Raw genomic sequence first — 20744 nt, 5'->3', positions numbered from 1 at the left:
TTGTCAGTGCTATGGTTGCTCAGAAGCTGGATTGGATTTGATTAATTTGGAAAGTTGGACATAGATGTACTTTTTGATTACCTTAGCTGAAAAAAGGATAAGAGAGATGGGCCTTAAGCTCTTAAGGTCCGTGATTGGCACCTCCAGTTAGTACAGTCAACATATTGCTCGTCCCCAGTGCCCTCCTGGAGTTTGAGGTAATGATTGCCCTGTCCACACAAAAGTGGGATGCTGGTTTCTTGCCGGTGAGGATGTGTAAGAGCAGAAACATGTACACCATGGCTCCATGACAAGGCCGGCCCAAGCGGCTGATGGTGGTGACTGAAAAGAAATGCACTCAGCATTGTTAGGGGGATGTGGTCAGGTGGCAAGGAATGCCTCAATGCCACCCCAACATAGCAATGGCCTCGCTGAGGTGTTGAAGGAAGATACCGTGAGCAACTGTACTAAAGGCTGTGATTGGTCCACTCGGACACAGACGCATGCATTCTAGCAATGGCTTCTGGGCTGCTGAGCAGTATTTCTTCTCTTTCATTGATGACGGTGGTTTCTTCGCCACAGCAGATAATTACTTAGAAGTAGGTTCTCTGGGTTAAGCTTTGCAGTGAAGATGACTTGATTAAGCTTCTTGGAGCTGCGGGAAGGGAAATAACAGAAGATATTGTCTGAACATCATTTAGGTGCAGATGTTGATAGCAATGAGAAAACAAACCTTTGTGAGGGTTTAAGCCTTTGGAGATGGGTGCTGTGAGCTCCCCTAGAGCCAGCTGCAATGGCATGGTGATCAAGAAAACGATGGATTTAGGCCCTGATCTCTGTACAGGGGTGAATGTACGACATTGTTCTGCACTCTGTCCATCAATTGTTGTTTTTGCGTTTGATTTACCTGTACAGCACATCAAGGAGAACCCACAGGTGGTAGCCACTGGCCTTCAATTTTAGGGACTAGGATTTATTTTTAGCATTCAACTTTGTCCCGGAACTCGAGAGAGAACCATAGAAAGAGTAAAGATAGTGGAAAGCGAGCAAAACAAAAACTAGAAGAGGAAGAAAGGATATAAAACCTGCAAGAGTGAACTAAATACCGGAAGTACAGGGCGGTTAGGGTGACCAGGAGTCCCAGAATTGTTCGCACAGTTCCGGTTTTTTAGCATCTGTCCCGACGCACTTCAGTAAATTAAGCACATGTCCCTGTTTGGAAAGAGGGCCCTTTGAGCACAGAGGAAATCGAGTTTTCATTTCTTCCAGAGTGCAGAGTAGTTAGTAGCCGTTAGTAGGAAGCATTTTAGTTAACACAGAGGATCCCTCTAAAGGTTGCATTTAATTCCCCCGAGAGCCTCATTATCTGTGCCATGATGTTCCCCTTGGTCGAGGCAAAATTGCAGTCCTACTTCTGTGTTTGTGGAATGTTATAAAATCAAAATCCGGTCACGCTAGTGGTGGTGGAAGAAAGAGAAAGGAAGTGAAATCAGGACTAGGCAGCCTTAGTGTTCTGCAACCACCAGCATACAGAAGAGCGCATGGCTGGATCCTATAACAAACTTTACGTTCCTGCAATATTTATTTTACAGAAAAAAACACTGGATACAATATATGTCCCTGCTGTTCGACCTTGGGTAACCCCGGCCGAATCTAAGTTAACTGCGATATCGAAATGTCATGAATTCACTTTTAATTATTCTAATTGGGAATACTTTACAGAGCGGTTATTTTGAAAAACTGGCATGGATCTGGCTTTAATGGACCAAACTTGGACACGCCTGCTTAGGCTGTTCGCGCCTTTCATCACCTGGTGCCCTGTCCTTTCATCTATCTGTTTGGAACGACAGACCAGCCCTCTACATTAGTGCTATGGCGGTCTTTGAGACGGGTGATGAAGGCGCATGCTGAAGATCACACACTGTGTCACTTGCATAGGGTGACCAGATGTCCCGGATTTGCCAGGACGGTCCCTGTTTTTCACCAGCTGTTCGGGCAGATTTCGAGAAATTTAGCTCATGTCCCGGTTTTTGAAGAGGGTCGACTAAAAACAGGGTAGGTGTTTTTTTTATGTTTTACAAAGCAGGAATAGTTAGCAGTTGTTCCAAGAAAGCAATTTAATTCACAGACAAGCTACTGGGTTTAAAAATTGCATCTTATGTATGTTCTTACTGCCTGTTTTGCAATTCTCTACTGAGGAGCGCTGTCATTCTGTGCGCTTGGTTGACGTAAAATTATAGTCCTTCTTCTATTTTTGTGAAATGTCCCGGTTTTTTGCTTTAAAATTCTGGTCACCCTACACCTGCACAGCTGATGTCCGTGCCTTGGGCCAGGATCCGTTTCTAGCCGCTAGACTGCTGCAAGCTCCGGCCCCTCCCAGGCTGCCCAAGTGTGTCATCTGTCGGGTTTACATGTCAGCGTCCCTCCTCCTCCTCTGGTGCTGGTGCTCGAGAAATGCGTCTAATAGGAGCCCTGTCAGCTCCGGTTGACTTGTGAGCGTCAGCGAGGTCTGAAGCAGCCTGGCTGCCGGCCCCGGGGGGTCGCCATGAAGCTGCTCCGTCCCTAAGTCCGCCCTGGTCACACACACACCCACGGCCGCTGCTGTCAGCCGAGCTGGGCCCGTCAAGGGTGGGATATGCTGGGCGTGAGGCGCAGAATGTCACTCACGGGCAGTGCTTGAAATGGGAAAATAAAAGTGCAGGTACTCTGTAGCACAGTACCTGCTTGTTTCCCAGAAGTGCCGGTACTCTCCAATTAAAGGTATTGCATTTCTCTTGAGAAGTGCCGGTACTCTGCTCCTCAAAATAATAAAGTGCCGGTATCCCGAACCGGACAGTACCGGCCCATTTACAGCACTGCTCACGGGGGTACGACGGCACGCGCAGGCACTTGAACTGTGAGACGTGTCCATGGGCAGACAGCACTGTGTGCTCAGTGGTCGTCAGATTCACACACGCACACACATAATCACATTCACACACGCACACACATATCACATTCACACACGCACACACATAATCACATTCACACACGCACATAGTCACAGACACACCCACACACACTTTAAACAAATAACACCAACACAAGCATTGACGGACAGCCACTGGCGCACACAATGACATACACAGCCAAAGAACAGGCTTTGAGCTAGGCCGGCGATGATTGGCTGCCTTTATGTAGCGCTGCATCTATTTTTAATGTATTGTCATTTGAAGATGATTCACTACTTAGCAACATTACATGCTTGGTCGCACACTGGAGGCACCACCATTAACCTGAATTCCACGTCCTTTCAGTAGGGTGACCAGGCGTCCCGGATTTGCCCGGACAGTCCCGGGTTTTCGACAGCTGTCCCTTCAGATTTCAGGACATTAAGCTCATGTCCCGGTTTTTAGAGAGGGTCGGATGAAACCGGTGGTAGGTGTCTTTTTATGTTTTGCAAAGAAGGGATAGTTAGCAGCTGTTATAAGAAAGCAATGTAATTAACAGGCATGCTACTGGCTCTGAAAATGGCACTTTATCTGGGTTCTTACTGCCTCTACGGTAATTCTCTGCTAAGGAGAGCTGTCATTCTGTGTGCTCGCTTGAAGTAACATGTTAGTCCTTCTTCTATTTTGGGGATTTGCCCCAGTTTTGGGCTTTAAAATTCTGGGCATCCTACCCTTCAGCCTTCATTACAAGGATTCCTAGCAGTGAATACCTTTCAGTATGTCCTGATGCACACCCCAGGTAAATCAATTTTGGGGTCAATACAAATCAAATCAAATAAGAGTTTATTGTTATCAGTTAATAAAAACCATCACAATATACATATAAAACAATCCTTTTTTAAAATAATCGCGTATCTTAGCAACGTGAATTAATAATGCTACAGCTCAGGAAGATTTTATCTTGTTAAAAAAACATTATCGTTTTAAAATTTGTTCGGACATTTTCACTGTTGCTATAAATCAACATATGTATGTATGTATGTATAGGCATACTTTTATAGCGCATAACTGTCACCCAACGGGCATCCTGGCGCTTAGACTGTTATGATACATACATGAAGTTTCCAGCAGCAGAAGCAATTACAGTATCCTAGGGAACAAATGTGTCTTTAAGGCCTTCTTAAAGGAAGAAAGGTCTCCCAGGCCCCTCAAACCTAGCGGAAGTGAATTCCACAGTCTTGCTGCAGTAAACCTAAAAGATCGACCACCCATCCGGGATCTCAGAATCTTGGGCACTACTACCAACTAGGCCGAGGCCGAACGGAGCCACAATAAAAGATTCAACAACTCTAAGTGTCAACATTTCAGAGCTGTTTTAACCGTATGTAGACATTATGATGTCTATATACGGTCACTATGTTATGCTCTGGATTGGTGTATATGGCAGTAGGGTTCATATAAGCTCTTTTCTTTGAGTGTTTAGTGCATGTCCCCACCCTATGTCCAGAAGGTCTGGGTGGGCGTGAGACCCTACTGAAGGAGGCCCGCAGTTATAATTCACCCTTTGAGAGGTCTGTCTGTTCCCCCCTCCTGTAAGTCCCCAATAAAGGAGCCTGTCCTTAGTGGAACGAATATTAGGATGACCTATGGCCAGATGTAGGTGGCCAATTACCGGTCGGTAACGGCCGAATTCGGCCGTTACCGACCGGTAATTGGAATTTGAGATGTAGGTCACTCAATTTTACAGAATCGGTAAATTTACCTATCGGTAAATTTACCGATTCTGTAAAATACCGAGTCGGTATTTTTACCGAATTGGTAAAATTGAGATGTAGGTGGGACTCTTCTGAGTCCCACAAGCCTTACCGAATCGGTATTTTACCATCAAATCCTATTTGATGGTAAAATACCGATTCCGGTGTGCACCTGTGCCATATGACAGGCAGACCTGCCCTAAGGGGGTGCTAGAGGGTGTCAAAGTGACACCCCCTGCACCCTTGTGAAATTCGGTATTTACCGATTCGGTAAATACCGAATCGGTAATGCCCATTCATTCCTATGGGCTTTGAAGCCCATAGGAAAGAATGGGCATTACCGGTCGGTATTTACCGAATCGGTAAATACCGAATATTTCCGATTCGGTAAATGCACATCTGGATTTACCTACATCTCCCTCCTTCTATTTTACCACTTCTTAAATACCGAATCGGTATGATTCGGTATTTAAGAAGTGGTAAAATAAAATTACCTACATCTGGCCCCAAGGGCCCGATGTAGGTCGGTCGGTAACGGCCGAAAATCGGTATTTTCGGCCGTTACCGACCGGTATTAACAAAATGGTATGTAGGGCCACATATTTTACAGATTCGGTAAATTTACCAATCGGTAAATTTACCGAATCTGTAAAATACCGAATCGGTATTTTTACCTATTCGATATTTTTGATATGTAGGTGGGACTCTTCTGAGTCCCACATCCCTTACCGAATCTGTATTTTACCATCAAATATATTTGATGGTAAAATACCGATTCAGGTGTGCATGCACATGTGTGCATGCACACCTGTGCCATATGACAGGCAGACCTGCCCTTAGGGCAGGTATGCCTGCCACATAGCCCCTGAACCTTTTTTGGGGGTGCTAGAGGGTGTCAAAGTGACACCCTCTGCACCTTTGTCAAAATCAGTATTTACCGATTCGGTAAATACCGACCGGTAATGCCCCATTCATTCTTATGGGCTTCAAAGCCCATAGGAATGAATGGAGCATTACCGGTCGGTATTTACCGAATCGGTAAATACAGATATTTACCGATTCGGTAAAAAACACATCTGGATGGACCTACATGTCCACCCTTCATATTTACCGATTCTTAATTACCGAATCGGTAAAATTCGGTAATTAAGAATCAGTAAATAAGTTTTACCTACATCGGGCCCCTAGTTCCTAGACGTTGGGAGACTAGGGGAAGGTGCTATGTTTGCTGTTATTGAGAAATAGCACACACGAGTCACCCCGCAGTGAACACACCCACACTTGCCTTTCATCTGCCCATTTCTGTTAACCATTACTGGTTGCCTCACTCTCAGTTCACCTGCAGAGGAGAGGAGCCATGCCCTGGCCGGTGACCTGCCACACGGGGGTCGAGGGATGACAATTCACTGCTTCCAGAAACCTGGCATGGCTAGGCGGGTCTTACTGACAAACGACTGACTGTGCTGCAGCCTTACCGGCTTTTCAGATGTAACCTTCCTGCCTGGCTACCCCAGCTCTCTGCACACCACACCACCTGAGCTATGTATACAATCAGGTAGTGTGATGGGGTACTTACAAGTTCAAAGAGTGTGGCAAAACCGGTCAAAGTGGAATGTTCAGATGCAACACATTCCAGGAATGCTGAGGCCTGAGACTAGGGGTGGGCGAAATTTGCGTAGTCACGCTACGCAAAGCTCTGCGAAATGGTAAAAAATCTCCATGAGCACGCCGAGTTCCGCGAATACGCAGATTTGCTTGCTCCGCCCGTTCGCGATGCTTTTTTCCTGTTCGCGAACACTGTTTGTGTGCTCGGGGGAAAAATCTCGCGAACACACCTTTCAAAAACGCGAACAAGCAAAGAATTCCACAAAACCGCGGATCGCGGAATTTTTGGCAATTCCGCGTTCTAACGCGGAACGCAAAACTACCCAATTTACCCAAGTTCCTCAAGCGGAACGGAATTTACCACCCAGGCCTACCTGAGACCCACTGCCGCAAAGAATGATGGATGAAACATCCTGGGGTAGCGCAGTGGGGTGGTCGACTCAGCCAATCAGGCACTTCTTGTCAACCAATCATCAGGACAGTCTCATTCAAACCAGAGATGGCAACAGATTAACGGCCACAGCGAATCACTGTGAAAGCCTCCTCAGAGCTGTATCCCCACCACCACCACCAGCGCGAGCTCCTCCCAGTACAAACTGCAGTCAGTTTGCTTCTATTTATATGAATCCACAGTGACGCTTCAAAGCTGCTAAAAGGTGTCTGTTGCTGTTTGCTGGCATCTTATAAACAGCAGGCAACGGCTGACAGGCAACTTCTGTTTGGAAAACATTCCTCTGACAACTGCAAGGTTTTTAAGAAAACAGCAACTCCGCCTCTGGGAAACCCTTCACCCTCCCCCACTGTTTGCTTCTCACCCCGGTCACTCCTTCCTCCGCCTGTGGTTTACATTTAATAACTGACCCTTTATGCGGAAGTGAACACAAAGTCTCAGAGGGCTCATAATAGGCCATGCCATGACCACGGTCAATGGTGAGCCTTTTATCGACTTACAAGAATGAAAGGCTGAGACTGCCCTGCAGGTACCTGAGAATTCGATCTGCAGGCAATACACAGTTCAGTGCAGCAGGTGCACTGACACTGCCAGCTATCTCACCACGCACATCTTACTATTGTGATGTGTCACATAGCAATTGGCAAAACATTCAGGAGATGAAAAGTGTTATGACAAATACCTGATGGTGCTGGGGTGAATGCCTTGTCTCCGGTGTAAGCCCACCATTCTAGAGCACCAGCCCCCACCTAGGTCAATATGTGAAGCATGTAACTGCAGAAGCCCAGTGCATAGCGAGGGACACTGGAATGATGCAGAAGGGAGGACCACATTATGTGGCAGGACTGACTACATTGTTTTTCCAGGACAGACCAATCATGTGGCATAAATCAGCACAGTTGGTGGCAGTATGATTTCTCTATACTGTCCTTTTAACCTGGCCTGGCAGTTCGAGCAGCACTACTCCCATTGGGCGCAGGGTCAAGACTGATTAGCATATGGTTGTGTCCAAACTGGAATGGCATGGGATGCAAAAAAACGATGGATTTAGGCCCGGATCTCTGTACCAGGGTGATTGTATGACATTGTGCTGCATTCCACCCATCAATTGTTCTTTTTGCATGTCATTTTAATTCACATTGAAATGGACTGGGCACAAGTTCCGTTTTTTATGACCAGTTTAACACCTGAGTACATCAATCAACATCTAAAAGGGTGAGCAGTTAGCTTTTTTAAAGGGTCCTCCACTATGCCCCACCTTGTGTGCCACATATTTCAGTAACCTTTGATCTATTCGGCCAAGAAACTATTTTACTATTCGTTGAAAACTGCAAATTATGCAGTGGATGGTGGATTATGTTGTAAATCCGTAATTTTGTCAAACCTTTGTAGAAAATGTTTTATTTCTTGTTGCCTATGTAATGTTTGTTAAGGTGTACTCTAAAAGCAAACCCCTCAAAAACAAAAGTTAGCATGTGACTGCTCATTGGTCTGTTTAGATACATTGAATCCACCTGGAAGAACAAGCGCCTACTGGATGTTGGGTCAACTGTGGGTCCGCTGCCCGCCACAGACGCGGCCCACATCCTACAGGAAATGTTCCACCGCACAACCGCTTTATGCGGGGCGAAGCTGGGATTGGTGCATTAGGCTGTTTCTCCGAGGCCGGTTGGCAGGCGTAAGTAGGCCGGGGTGTGCCTGGTGCTACATGTTCCCTCCGTGTGGTGGGTATGAAAGTTGCTTGGGTGTGCATTATGGGAAAATGAAGAAACCAAAATGAAGTAAAAATATGAAAAAAGTTGACAATTCTTAATTTTTATTTTATAATATTGACCAAATTGGATATAGCATTGTAAACAGATATTTGTTTTTCTTATTATTAAAAAAGGTAGGTTGGGAATAGATTTACGATTAAGGGAAAAGTTGGCATAAGCGCAAGAGTTAATGTTAGGGTGAAGGTTGTTCTGTGGGAGGGTTACGACATTTAGGGCCAGATGTAGGTAATTCCATTTTACCGACTCTAAAATACCGAATCATACCGATTCGGTATTTTAAATTCGGAAAATGGTATGTAGGTTACAATTTACCGAATCGTTAAGATTCCGTAATTACGAATCGGTATTTACCGATTCGGTAATTGACATTCATTCCTATGGGCCTGGAGGCCCATAGGAATGAATGTCAATTACCGAATCGGTAAATACCGATTCGGTAAAAGGGGGAAAACATTGAAGGGTGGCAGGGTGTCACTTTGACACCCTGTTGCACCGCTCAATTGTGTATGGGTGCACATGTTGCAGACATGTCTGCAACATGGCACTGTTGGAAAAGCAAAAAAAATGCTTTTTCAAAGGTTTTCATTATTTACCACCAACTTGTAGTTGGTGTTAAATAACGAATCCTAAAATGGGAAAATCACTCATTTGAGTGCCCCCTACATATCAAGATTCGGTAATTTACCAAATCGGTATTTAAGAATTCGGTAGTTTACCAATTTCTTAAATTATCGATTCGGTAAATTACCGAATCCTTAATTTAGGCCTCTACATATGAAAAGCCTAATTCCAGTCTGTAACGGAAGAAATTCGGTAATTTCGGCCGTTACCGACCAGAATTAGGCTTCCTACATCTGGCCTATAGTGAGTACAATTCATTTCTGGTCCCTAGTAGCTCCTTAAGAAATATTGACTCATGGATAATTCTCGATGCAACACTCATGCATAGATCAGTGGACGAAAACTCTAAAATGAAAATCTATTCGTCGCTTGTTCCCTCTAACCGGAAGAAAAAGCTTTTAAAATGAAAATTAATGGGGAGAGAGATTAGCCAGCTTGGAAACAGAAAGGCATTAGGCGTTATACATATAGAAAGACCGACGTCCTTTGCTGATTAACAGCCACAATATGACTTCATGGGTGGATTTTAATTCACTCCTTGAGCTTAAGGGTGGGTTGATACTCTCTGACGTCATGCCTGAAGTTACTGTGGTATTCTCAAAATGACCTATCAAGAACCCCCGAGCCTCTAGGCTCGCAGGTTATTACTGGATCACGAGATCCCTCCATGTTAAACTCCATTGAACGAAAGCGGTCCTCTTCCCTTCCCACCAATCATAACACGGGAGAGAGAGTGATGACCCGTGGTAAGCAAGTGATGAATCACCATTTAAAGAAAACTCTTCTCTCTTCATACAAACTAGATTTTCTTTGATGCATAATCTCCCACGTACTCCCCATACATTGCCAGAGTGTGGTGTGTCAAGCGGGGGTCTTTAACTCCTTAACCGCGGCGCGAATTCCGCTGCGGTGTGGGAGTTCTAATCAGTGGGCGGGGCTGCATCAGCCAACGGACGTACGCAGCACTAGCGAGCACTACCTTGGTAGTGCTCGCGACGGCCGTTGGCCGACATGAGCACGGTGAGGGTTAACATGTGATGATGGCGTGCGAGGTGGTAGGCTCTAATTGGTCGAATGTGAAGAATAAAATTAAACTGAATTTAGATTAAGTTGTGGCTTCCCATTTAAACCTTGCAGCCCCTTCCCTTTGATGACTACTCTCCTAGGACCCTATTTCACAAAGTTTACTTGTCTTTCTTTCAGTCTCTTTACCATTTCCCCTTCATTTTCTAGCTCTAAGTTACTACTTCCATTACTATCAAGTGTTTGTGTTGTTATGTCTTTGTCATTTTCATTTGATGAGATTGTTTTATGCATTTGAATGCTGTTTAATTTTTTACCTGTTTATTATGCACCAGAGTTGACATATTTTTGCTGGTTTATTATACGGGTGGATATGCAATACGCACGTTCTGAAAAAAACGACTAAAAAGATGTGAGCACAAATAAAACGTTTTAGAGTAAACGGAAAGTGTAGGGTTAGCTTAAGAATAAACTCTTGTAAAGGGTAATGTTTCATGATTGTCGTACTTGCAATATTTCTTTCTTCCTTATTAATAATGCTCAACTACATAGGTTTTCCATCATAAATCTTTTGTCGCTGTTCGTTCACCATTACTATATTTCTATATTATTGCATTCATGATTTACTCCTGCATCAAGAAATGTAATGGGGGCTGTTTTCATGAGTAGCTTCGGGCCCCATGGGATCCCCAAGCTGCCATCTTGTCCTATGTGTGCATGTATGTTGGTATCCATATAGTGCAAAGCTACTTCAAAGGCAGCAGAACGCAGTACTGGGTCAGAGGCAATGATAACATAACATGTGTATTTGTAAGAATGCAGAGAATGTTGGTTCTGTTGGGTACAGAAGTGATTCTTGGTTTACTGAATAATAATAAATAGAAAACAATACTCAGACCTTTCAGTAATAATTCAGGAAAAGAACAGAGAAAACAGGACAAAAACACACCTGTAAATTGAATAAATCTGAACTTGTATTGAAAGATAAATCAGTATATTAATTTACATTTTATGGTGTCAAGATGACATTAGAAGGCTGTCACAAGTTATGAACATATGAATTGTTCAAATGGCACAGGTGATAAGGTGTAGAAGGTGCGATAAAAGTGCTAAATGTGAACAGTATATATACAGTGTTGTATGGATGGTTAACTGGATATTCAGAGGACATCCATCCCTAGGTACATAAATCTCTGCGCTCTTTGTGATTTAAATTTCCATTTCACATGGGGCGGAGAGAGTAGGGTCCGGATTATCACAAGCACTTTGATATTTCGACCCAGAGAAGTGTGTGAGTGGTAAGTGGGCGCAGCGGGTCTTCCTCAGGACAAGGCGAACCAAGGGACGGCCTGAATTGAAGAAAGAAAGGTCTTCAGGGTAGGTTGGATTCAAAAGAGCAATGACTGCAGTGAGATACTTGATGGTGATGAATCACATTATTGGGGCAGCACAGTTCAGTAGCTCTTCGGCCCTGCTCGGGAACTGAATAACCGATGTTTATAGTTACCCAACGGTACTCATTTTATTGACTTCAGAAAGATAAAGGCTGAGTTGACCCGCCGGGATTTGAACGTGTGACCATTATATCAAACACAGGCCGCTACAGTGGATGCATTAGCCCACTAAGCCACCAGACTCAGCTGTAGTAATGAGAGAGGCAGCTTGATTGTGGGCTGTTACTGTTTCATGATGTAGAGTTCTTGAAAGAGGAGCGTCTTCGACTCTTTCCTGAGTTGGAGAAGGGTTGAGGTGGTCCTGATGGGTGCCTGGGTGGTGTCCTTTGATGCACAGATGGAAAAGGTCTGTGGCCTTGTTTTTTTCTTCTTTTTTTTTGCTTCTTTGTCTCCGGTCTGATGGTGCCATGCCTGTGACGCAAAGAGGCACATTGATGGTCATGGGAAGGACCTTCGTGCAGTATCAGCTTTTCATCCACTTGTGGTTAGCATGGTAGGGCCTGTAATTTTATTTCTCCCTTATCAAGAATTCAAATTAATTTTGTAAGGAAAACAGTGTCTACAAGCCTCTGCAGGCTTTCAGGTTTTGGCAGAAAAGACAGAACTTTCTCAGGGTCAAGATACTCAGGTGACAGCTGACAGTTGCTTATCAAGAAATATGCAATGGCCTCAGAAATATATTTCCATCTCTGCACCTGTTAAAAGTACCAAGGCCCCACAGAATGTATTAGGGAACACGAATGTACTCTGCTTATAAGGCACTGCAACTGAAAAAGCATTGGCAAAGTCAGTAGGTCTAGCTTGGAAATTGAGCCCTGACTGAAGCATAAAAAAATTCTGCTGCAGAGGAAAACAAATATTCCATTCCCTGTAACATGCATCTATGAGGTAAAGATTTAAACTTGTGAGGATGCAGTGCGCTTCTAGGTTGTAAAATAGATCCTGGCTCATTGCAATGCAAACACTCCATGGACGGCGGAATGATACAGAAAACAGCCAATTACATGAAGTGGGAAAGAAATACTCTGCTGAGTGAAGCCAAATCCCAATTGTATGTATATGTTAACAAATTGGTAACAACAGTTCGTAAAGATAGTTGCATTGTTAAGCCAGACCTAAAAACCTAACAATGGGCTCTGGAACTCGTATCGAAAAGCCAAAATAAGCATTGGTTGGTGCAAGATTTAGTCTAACTATGTTACTTATAACATTTGGAGGTGAAGAATCAACACCAATCACAACCAAAGAACAAGTGTCTCTTGCAGCCAATTATATAGATATTTGCATAGATCTTGCATTTGCATTACAGAGGCAGCATTCCTTAAATTTAACTAAAGCATTGGACTTTGTTTAGAAAACTGTATAATTACTACTTAAGAACAACAAGTAACAATAAATACACTAAGAACAGATACAGCAGACTCACCACATGGCTTACTCCTTTCCAACCCATATTTTTAAACATTGGCTCTTGTTTGTTTTAGTCTATTTTAAATGATCCCAATATTGTCAGTCAAAGGAAGAGAGGCAAAAGGCAATGACTGCAGAGGATCACACAAACTGGCTTCCTCCATTTCTTCTTCGATCAATTATGCCACCTTCTGAAAATCTAATAAGTTTTAATGCCCAACCTTCTGTGCATCGCCTCCTCCAGGCCGGAAGCACCCTAGGGCCAATGATGCAGACCAAGCCATTGATGGATTGACTGCCATTGATGCATTCATTCAGGTTCCCTCCTGGCTCAGGACAGTGGGTCTGACTGCGATTGGCTGCCATTGATTCATTCATTCATTCAGTTCCCTCCTGGCTCAGGACAGTGTGTCTGACTGCGATTGGCTGCCATTGATTGATTGATTCATTCAGGTTCCTCCTGGCTCAGGACAGTGGGTCGGACTGCGATTGGCTACCATTGATTCATTCATTCATTCAGTTCCCTCCTGGCTCAGGACAGTGGGTCTGACTGCGATTGGCTGCCATTGATTCATTCATTCATTCAGGTTCCTCCTGGCTCAGGACAGTGGGTCTGACTGCGATTGGCTACCATTGATTCATTCATTCATTCAGTTCCCTCCTGGCTCAGGACAGTGGGTCGGACTGCGATTGGCTGCCATTGATTCATTCATTCATTCAGGTTCCTCCTGGCTCAGGACAGTGGGTCTGACTGCGATTGGCTACCATTGATTCATTCATTCATTCAGTTCCCTCCTGGCTCAGGACAGTGGGTCTGACTGCGATTGGCTGCCTTTGATTCATTCATTCATTCAGGTTCCCTCCTGGATCAGGACAGTGGGTCTGGCTGTGAAGGCCGCGGTGCTGCATTCTGCTGCAGCAGTGCACGCTTCATGCACTGGCCTCGTGCACGGCTCGCTCCTGGGGGGGATATCTGATGTCGGCGACTCAGATTTCTGTAATAGGGCCCATGCGGCGACTCGGAAGCTGGCCCTCCTTGGAGACTCTCTACGGAAACCCAGGACAAAATCAATCTTCCCTCGAATGCTTCCCACCCGCTGGGAGGTTAGCTCTCAGCTGGTGCTTACACTGCATAACGCAGCAGAAATGCACCAAAAAGCCAACTGCTTTTGTTAACTGGGACAACTTGTGCCCGCCCTGACGACGGCCATCTTGCATCATGTCAATGGGGCACCATGATTGCTGCCATTGACTTTGCATTTCATGCCATTGTTTTCAGGTGTGTTAGTGGATCAATTGAATCAACTCTACATCTCCCAGAATGCAGCAGGGTGTTAAATGATCAGTCAGTCCTGCACAAATGGTGGCCTGTCCACCTGCTGTGAAAGGAGTTCTGTCCAGGGGCGTAACACAGGCCCCTGCAGCACAGAGGGCCCCCCTAAACTTTCAGGGGTCACAAACCATTCAGAGGTCTTCAAATCAGCCCATGGTCAACGAATATCTGTAAGAGATGAGAGACACAGGGGCCCTTTCCACATTCTGTAGGGGGGCATCAGTTTACATTATGCTACTAGTGCTGTCAACATGTAGCTCTCGGATAGTTAAGTATACCAGCACATGCGTGGCCCAGTATGTCAGCTAGGAGCCTGGGTAACGGTATCAGGCAACGATGGTTCACAATGGACTTCTTTACATGTGCACACGTCCTGGTGAACCTCTGCTCCCTGGTGCAAGGACTGGGTCATTGGGAGACCCTTGGACTAGGGACTTTGAGACATTCCTAAAGTTTGTATTGCAGATCACAGGGCATTGATACCGACCACATGTAGCTAAACATATGAAAACTGCATTTTTTTTTTTGCAATGAACCAAACTTGCCTTTTCCTCTTTGTCCGGCAATGGCCATTTGAAAGTGACATCTTGGGATGGGTAAAGTGTACTTTTCCAAGAGTGAAATGGGAAAAATGTGTCCAAATTTCGCTTTTTCAAGAGAGTATCCATTTATGGAAATTTGTCACTAAACCTTACAGTGTGTAAAAGAAAAATAGAAATGAAAAAAATGAATTAAAAAACATAGTTGCGCTGGCTTCATATCAGTATGCAATGCATCACTTTTCATGTTATGCATGAATGTATATGTACGTATAGGCCAACACATCCGGTTGACTTCTCTTTGTTCTGTTGAGTCACTCATTGTGCCTTGGAGGTCTGACATAGAGGACAGGTTCTTGGGTGGGTGGGGAGTGCCCCCCAGGTTCTTGGGTGGGGGGGGGGTGCCCTCGCCCTCCCACCAAAACCTCCTTGACTCATATTCTCGAATTTGAGGACCCCTGCTGAGCAGCGCAGGCACTCTGCCTTTAAAATGAAAGTCGTGCAGACACTCGGTACCTAGCTCTCTCGTGGGGCTCAGCCACTTTGGGGTTATTGTGAGAGATCCTGGTGCAGGGTGGACTGACTGATGAGCCGTCTGCATTCAAGGCTTAGGGACGCCCCCTGCTGGTCTAGGGTGCCTTTCCTGAATGCCTTCCCATTCATCCTCACTAGCATATCTAAAGGAAGGCATGTTGCCCCGTGGCAGTGATTCCCAAACACACGCGGGGTCCTGGCAGGCACGCGCGTATCTCAAGTTCACAGTGCGCAGGGCTGCACGAGAGACACTCCACCCAGACCCCTCGAGGCTTCTAGCCGCTAGACTGACTGGTGTCAGCTAGGTAGAGCATTCGTTGTTGGTTAGCACCTGTTGTCGTGCTTCAGGGCACTGGATGCGTGTGGAGCGTAGAGGGTTAAATGGGAAAACGATTTCATGTTTAGAAAAAGGGCGCACCAACTAACAGAGCAACGTGCACATCTCCTACTTTATCTATATCTCTCTCCACTGTCCCCCCGGGGCGGCGCGGGGCACAAGATGATTGATCACAGAGACGTACAAATGCCATGGAACACCAATGAACGCAATATGGACAATAAGACTGTGAGACTACGAACTGGCGAATGATCTCAAGAGTACGGACTACCGCCCCCCCCCCCTTTTTCTTTCTTTTCTTGCCTTATTCTCTCCTTTCTGTTTCCACTCATGTATAAGCCTCTTCCCTGTATGTAAAATTATATTTTTCTATATACAATAAAGAATTTCTGAAATAAAAAAAAGAAAAAGGGCGCACCGTGCCTCGGCTTCAACAAAGGTCCTCATTTTACCAAAGTCAGAAGAATAATGGGCGCCGGGATTCGGACCTGCGCCCACGTGCATGCGGTCCATAACAGAGGATGCTCGTGCGCGTGTATCACGCTCCGAGGCGCCGGACCCGACATATCGTGATGAATGAAAGATTATCGGTGGGGTGCTGGGAGAGGACAGACAGACATCGTATGGCGATTTTAAGGGCAGAGACTGTTGGACGGTGAGGGGGCGCGAAGAGCGGGAGGTTACCGTGAGGAGATGATGGAGGGACTGGGGGGGGGAGCTGGAGGAGGGTGTTGCGTGAGGGGAAGTGTGCTGCCCGTGCATCTAGGCGTAAGGAGACAGAAGAGAGTTAGGAAAGTCTCTTCGTGAAAGATGGATGCTCGCCAAGAGAATGGTTTGCGCAGGTAAACGCATTTCACGAAGTTTAGGGCTCTTTAGCAGCAAACAAACCACCTCCCAGCGGATTTTAAAAGGCGCATTGCACGCAGTGGCGTTGTAGGACTTGCAGCACGCGCTCACCTCGGTTTCCAGCAGCCCGGCAGCCCCGGGCATTTCGTAATATGGGATATTTAGGATAACCCGTTCTCGCATTCATGTTATTGTGCCTAGCTGCTGTTTATTTCAGCCTGTTTGATATGCAATTCAAGCGACTGTGTCGAAATAAAAGTATGTTTGCGTTTTTTTTTTTTTGCAAAGCAACAGGATTAAAATCTTGCTTTCTCTTCTCTCCTCAGGTTCCTCTCGCGGCCACCAGGGGGCGCGCGAGCCCAAGCGTAGGACGGCCGCACTGAGCTCGCACTAAGCCCGCCAGAAGCCGCCTCTTTTCCTCCCGCTGCACCTGTTATGTCCAAGATCTGGCCCCTGCCTGACAATTACTCCGACTTCCCAAGGACCAGAGACTTAGGATGAGGAGCGCTGGCCTTTCCCTGCACCTGCTTTTGATACCACCTCTCTTCTTCCTGTGGACTGTGGCCCCCTTCGACCTGGGACAGAACCCCTGCACCACCCTGGTCCAGGGCAAGTTTTATGGCTATTTCTCCTCCTTGTCCGTCTTCCCTCTGAACTCCTCGCGCTGCGCCCTGGTGGTGCAGAACCCTGACCCCCGGAAGTACACCTTGTACATGAAGGTCTTGAAGCCTGACGGCCTATGCGACAGCCAGCAGATCCGCACCTCCCAGTTTGACTCTTTCCTGGAGTCCACGCGCACCTACCTGGGCATGGAGAGCTTTGATGACGTGCTGAAGCTCTGCGACAGCTCGGCCAGGTACGCCTTCCTGCAGGCCAACAAGCAGTTCCTGCAGATGAAGCAAGGCCCGCCGCGCCGGGACGGCGTGCGCTTGAGGGCCAGCCCGGCCAAGACTCATGAGCGGGACTTCTCGGTGGAGTACCTGGTGGTGGGCAACAGGAACCCCAGCAAGGCCGCGTGCCAGAAGCTCTGTGAGTGGCTGGACACCTGCCTGGCCGGCAGCAACAGCTTCCACCCCTGCGGCATCATGCAGACACTGTGCACCTGCACCAAGGGGGACCTGCTGGAGCAGCCCAGCGAGGTCTTGGGGTTGACCAGGAAGAAGGATGACTGCTTCAAAGATGGGATATACCTGGAGAATTGTATGAGCAGCTCCAGGGATAGCAGCGTGTCTGAACTCCAAGGTAAGTGCCGGCGACCCCGCGGCTTCACCTGGCGTATCTGTGTGTGCTGTATGCATGTCTACGCCCAACAGGGAAGAGATGGGACACCAATGGAGCTAAGCATGGGAAAGAAGGGTTAACCACCAGGACAGAGAGGGTATAGACTTGTTGATGGTTTGTTTAGAGGTCAAATGTTAAAATGCATTGGTGTCCTGTATGTTAAGGCCTCAGCCACATAATTTAGCTTTAAAAACCTGAGAATGCAGAAAAGGATAATTCAGTACATTGAGTTGGGAAAGGAAAAGGGGGTTAAGCCTGTGTCGAGACAGTAGGCCTTGAACTAGTACTGTAGATGAACCTGGAAGGGCTAACCATCCACCTTGTCCCTGAGAGGGAGAAACCAACAATAGGCGTTTCCCCTAACATAGCAACATTGCAAACTCAGAAGTCACTCTTTGTACTTGACACTCCAGATTCTAGGCCCTGGTCCCATTAGACTGGTCGTCAAGTCCCATTGGGTCAAGAAGCCGCGATTGCCTTCGTAAAATAGTTTCCACCCAGGCTAAGCACTTTCAAAGTACTTTGATATAGAATTCATAAACCATATAATTCCCCCAAAATAGGGTGACTTGGAGCTGAAGAAAACAGAACTAGACAGCTGGGAATTCTACAAGGAAAAAAAGTGAGTGTTTAGAAGTTTGGGACATCTGCGGAGGGATTTTTTAGAAGGAAAGTTCGGGGTAAGAGCACTCGAAGCTTTGGAAGTCACTACACTCATAGCACGGGGCCCTGTGCAAGCTTCCCAGACTTCTGGATCTCAACACAATTCAGAGTGGCACAGCGGAGGGTTGTAGGCAAACTGCAAGGAGAGAAGAAGGCAGCCGTTTTATTACTAGTAGGAAGTCTGTGTAGGGCTTTGTGACAAAACGTAGAGCCTTAAACACACAGGGAGCCAGTTTTTGGTTGACTATTTTCATAGATGCCTGTCAACAAAGCTGCATTTCCTGCCACAACAGTACAAACTGCAAAGCACTAGCAGAGAAAACCAAACAGGCAGAGTCTTGACACATACAAGGGAAATTTCTTCACATCCTGCAAACCAATGGGGTGTGCAGGGAGGTGCCTCAAAGTGGGGAAGGCGGGTGAAGCGCTTTCCTGTGCTAGCAATGCCTGTGTCTGCATCCCTCCCATCCTGCTGTGTCACTGGTGAAGGCCCAGCAGTGCAGCATATCCCTAGGTAACATGAAGAGGGCGTGGCCTCCGTGTGCCTGGAGCTAAATGGAACCGAGCCAGACAAGACCAATCAATAACCCAGGCAAGACCAATCAATAAACCCGGAGAAGTTAATATGAATGACGGGCAGGGAAGGAGGCCTGGGGTTGAGCATCACTGTCTGCCTAGTGGCAAATGAACTAACTAAAAGAGAAAGACTCAATTAGAGTGGAAAATAAAGGAAAGCACAAGAAATGTATAGGAACCCACCCTATTGGAAGGTCTTTGACAAGATGTATTGTTTATTGGGGTGTCGCAGCATTGTTACCCTTGGGGTGACTAGGCGTACGTAGGAAGGCCATAGGGCCTGCAGCAAGCAACAGGTATGAGATGCTTGAGGAACTGTGGAAAAATCAGGAGCCACAGAGCAAGACTAAATCTAGAGACCTAGGGTGAAAAATAACAGAGTGGGATGAAATCAGGAGTCCCAGTGTGGGAAGGAACCAAGAGTTGGGGAAAGGGGGGAGAGATGCGAGATTTATGGAGAGAAATGGTCAAGTCCCTTATGACAAGAAACATTCAAAAGACTTTGAAAAATACGATGATTTAAGGCAAGAGAACCCCAAGAGACATTGTGAGAAAAAAGTCGAGACTAAGGGTGGCAAAGAGGTGACTGCGTGAGATGCAATCACAGCCCTAGGGCCACATCTTGGAGCTAACCAGGGCCCCATATCTTATTGTTGCAGGTGTTTACTGTCCCCCTTCTTCTGAAGGACATTGATTCCAGGTGTTTGTCCCTCGAAAACAACCACAAGGCAATATTCAATGCAACCACACTGGCTACAGAATTCTTCTCTGTCTATGTCCAGTTTAGAACAGATCCCAGATACATAGGGTATTTCTATGTTTTTTTATGGTGGTGGTGGTGTCAGACTCTCAGGGCAGTATAAGTAAGACCGGAAGTATTGTTCAGCATTTATAAAATGGACCACATACGGTTCATTCGGCACCATTAGGAAAATGCAACTATTATTTCAATGAGATTATTTTGAATTTTGACTTCAACTATATGGTTTTAGTTTATTTTTTATTTCTAACGTGCAAACCCCCCACTCTAGGAAAAGCAACTTAGAAGTTGTGAAACCCTTGTTGCCAGAGATATATTAACATTGAACGGCTCTGTTGAACGTTTGGACATCTTATAATTGCAGCATGAAAGTATAACTTCTATGCCACTAACCTCTGAGGGAGAAATGAAAAGTGAAAATGAGGTACCTAGAATCATGAAAGTGATGGAGTCAGAATGGAGCAGAGTGCCTCTTACTGAAGTAAAGCACTGGAGGGTTAAACCTGTGACTTGCAGGTCAAGTATTGCAGCCCTAGCTTGAATGATTGAACTTTCACCCGCACCCAGGTGTGCAGAATGAGCACCAGTCCACTGAGCTGGGTACCAACATCTTACACAGCCCTTAAGGCTGCAGACTCTCTGGGGCGCGGTGAGTTATGTGATGGTCCATCTCATACTCTGAGCTGGGAGGTTCGCCCTCCTGCTCCACACGTGCCCCTTCTATGATCAGGGCGTGGATCAACCCCATTGGTCATTTGCACGCTACACACAGCTTCAAAACCCCTGATTGGTGCATTTCTGTCTCTGGTATCAGACCACAAATCAGCAGCCATAGGCGAGTTAATGTTTCCTGAGGTACCGCCCTCTTTCTTT

General features: G+C 46.1%; 1 protein-coding gene across 1 annotated transcript in view; it reads left to right on the top strand.

Moving 5' to 3' along the window:
• Positions 1–20744, top strand: part of ADGRB1 (adhesion G protein-coupled receptor B1) — a 447807-nt gene that overhangs the window by 115663 nt on the left and 311400 nt on the right. The window contains exon 2 of the mRNA XM_078686666.1: positions 16918–17800. Within this exon, the coding sequence (XP_078542792.1) occupies positions 17089–17800 (712 nt within the window). The 5' untranslated portion in view covers positions 16918–17088. The remainder of the gene's footprint in view (positions 1–16917; positions 17801–20744) is intronic.

Source organism: Lissotriton helveticus, chromosome 4_1, assembly GCF_964261635.1.
Source record: "Lissotriton helveticus chromosome 4_1, aLisHel1.1, whole genome shotgun sequence".
NCBI classification, from domain to species: Eukaryota; Metazoa; Chordata; class Amphibia; order Caudata; family Salamandridae; genus Lissotriton; species Lissotriton helveticus.
Note: the sequence above shows the minus strand (reverse complement) of the source record. Positions and strands in the feature narration are given on the sequence as shown.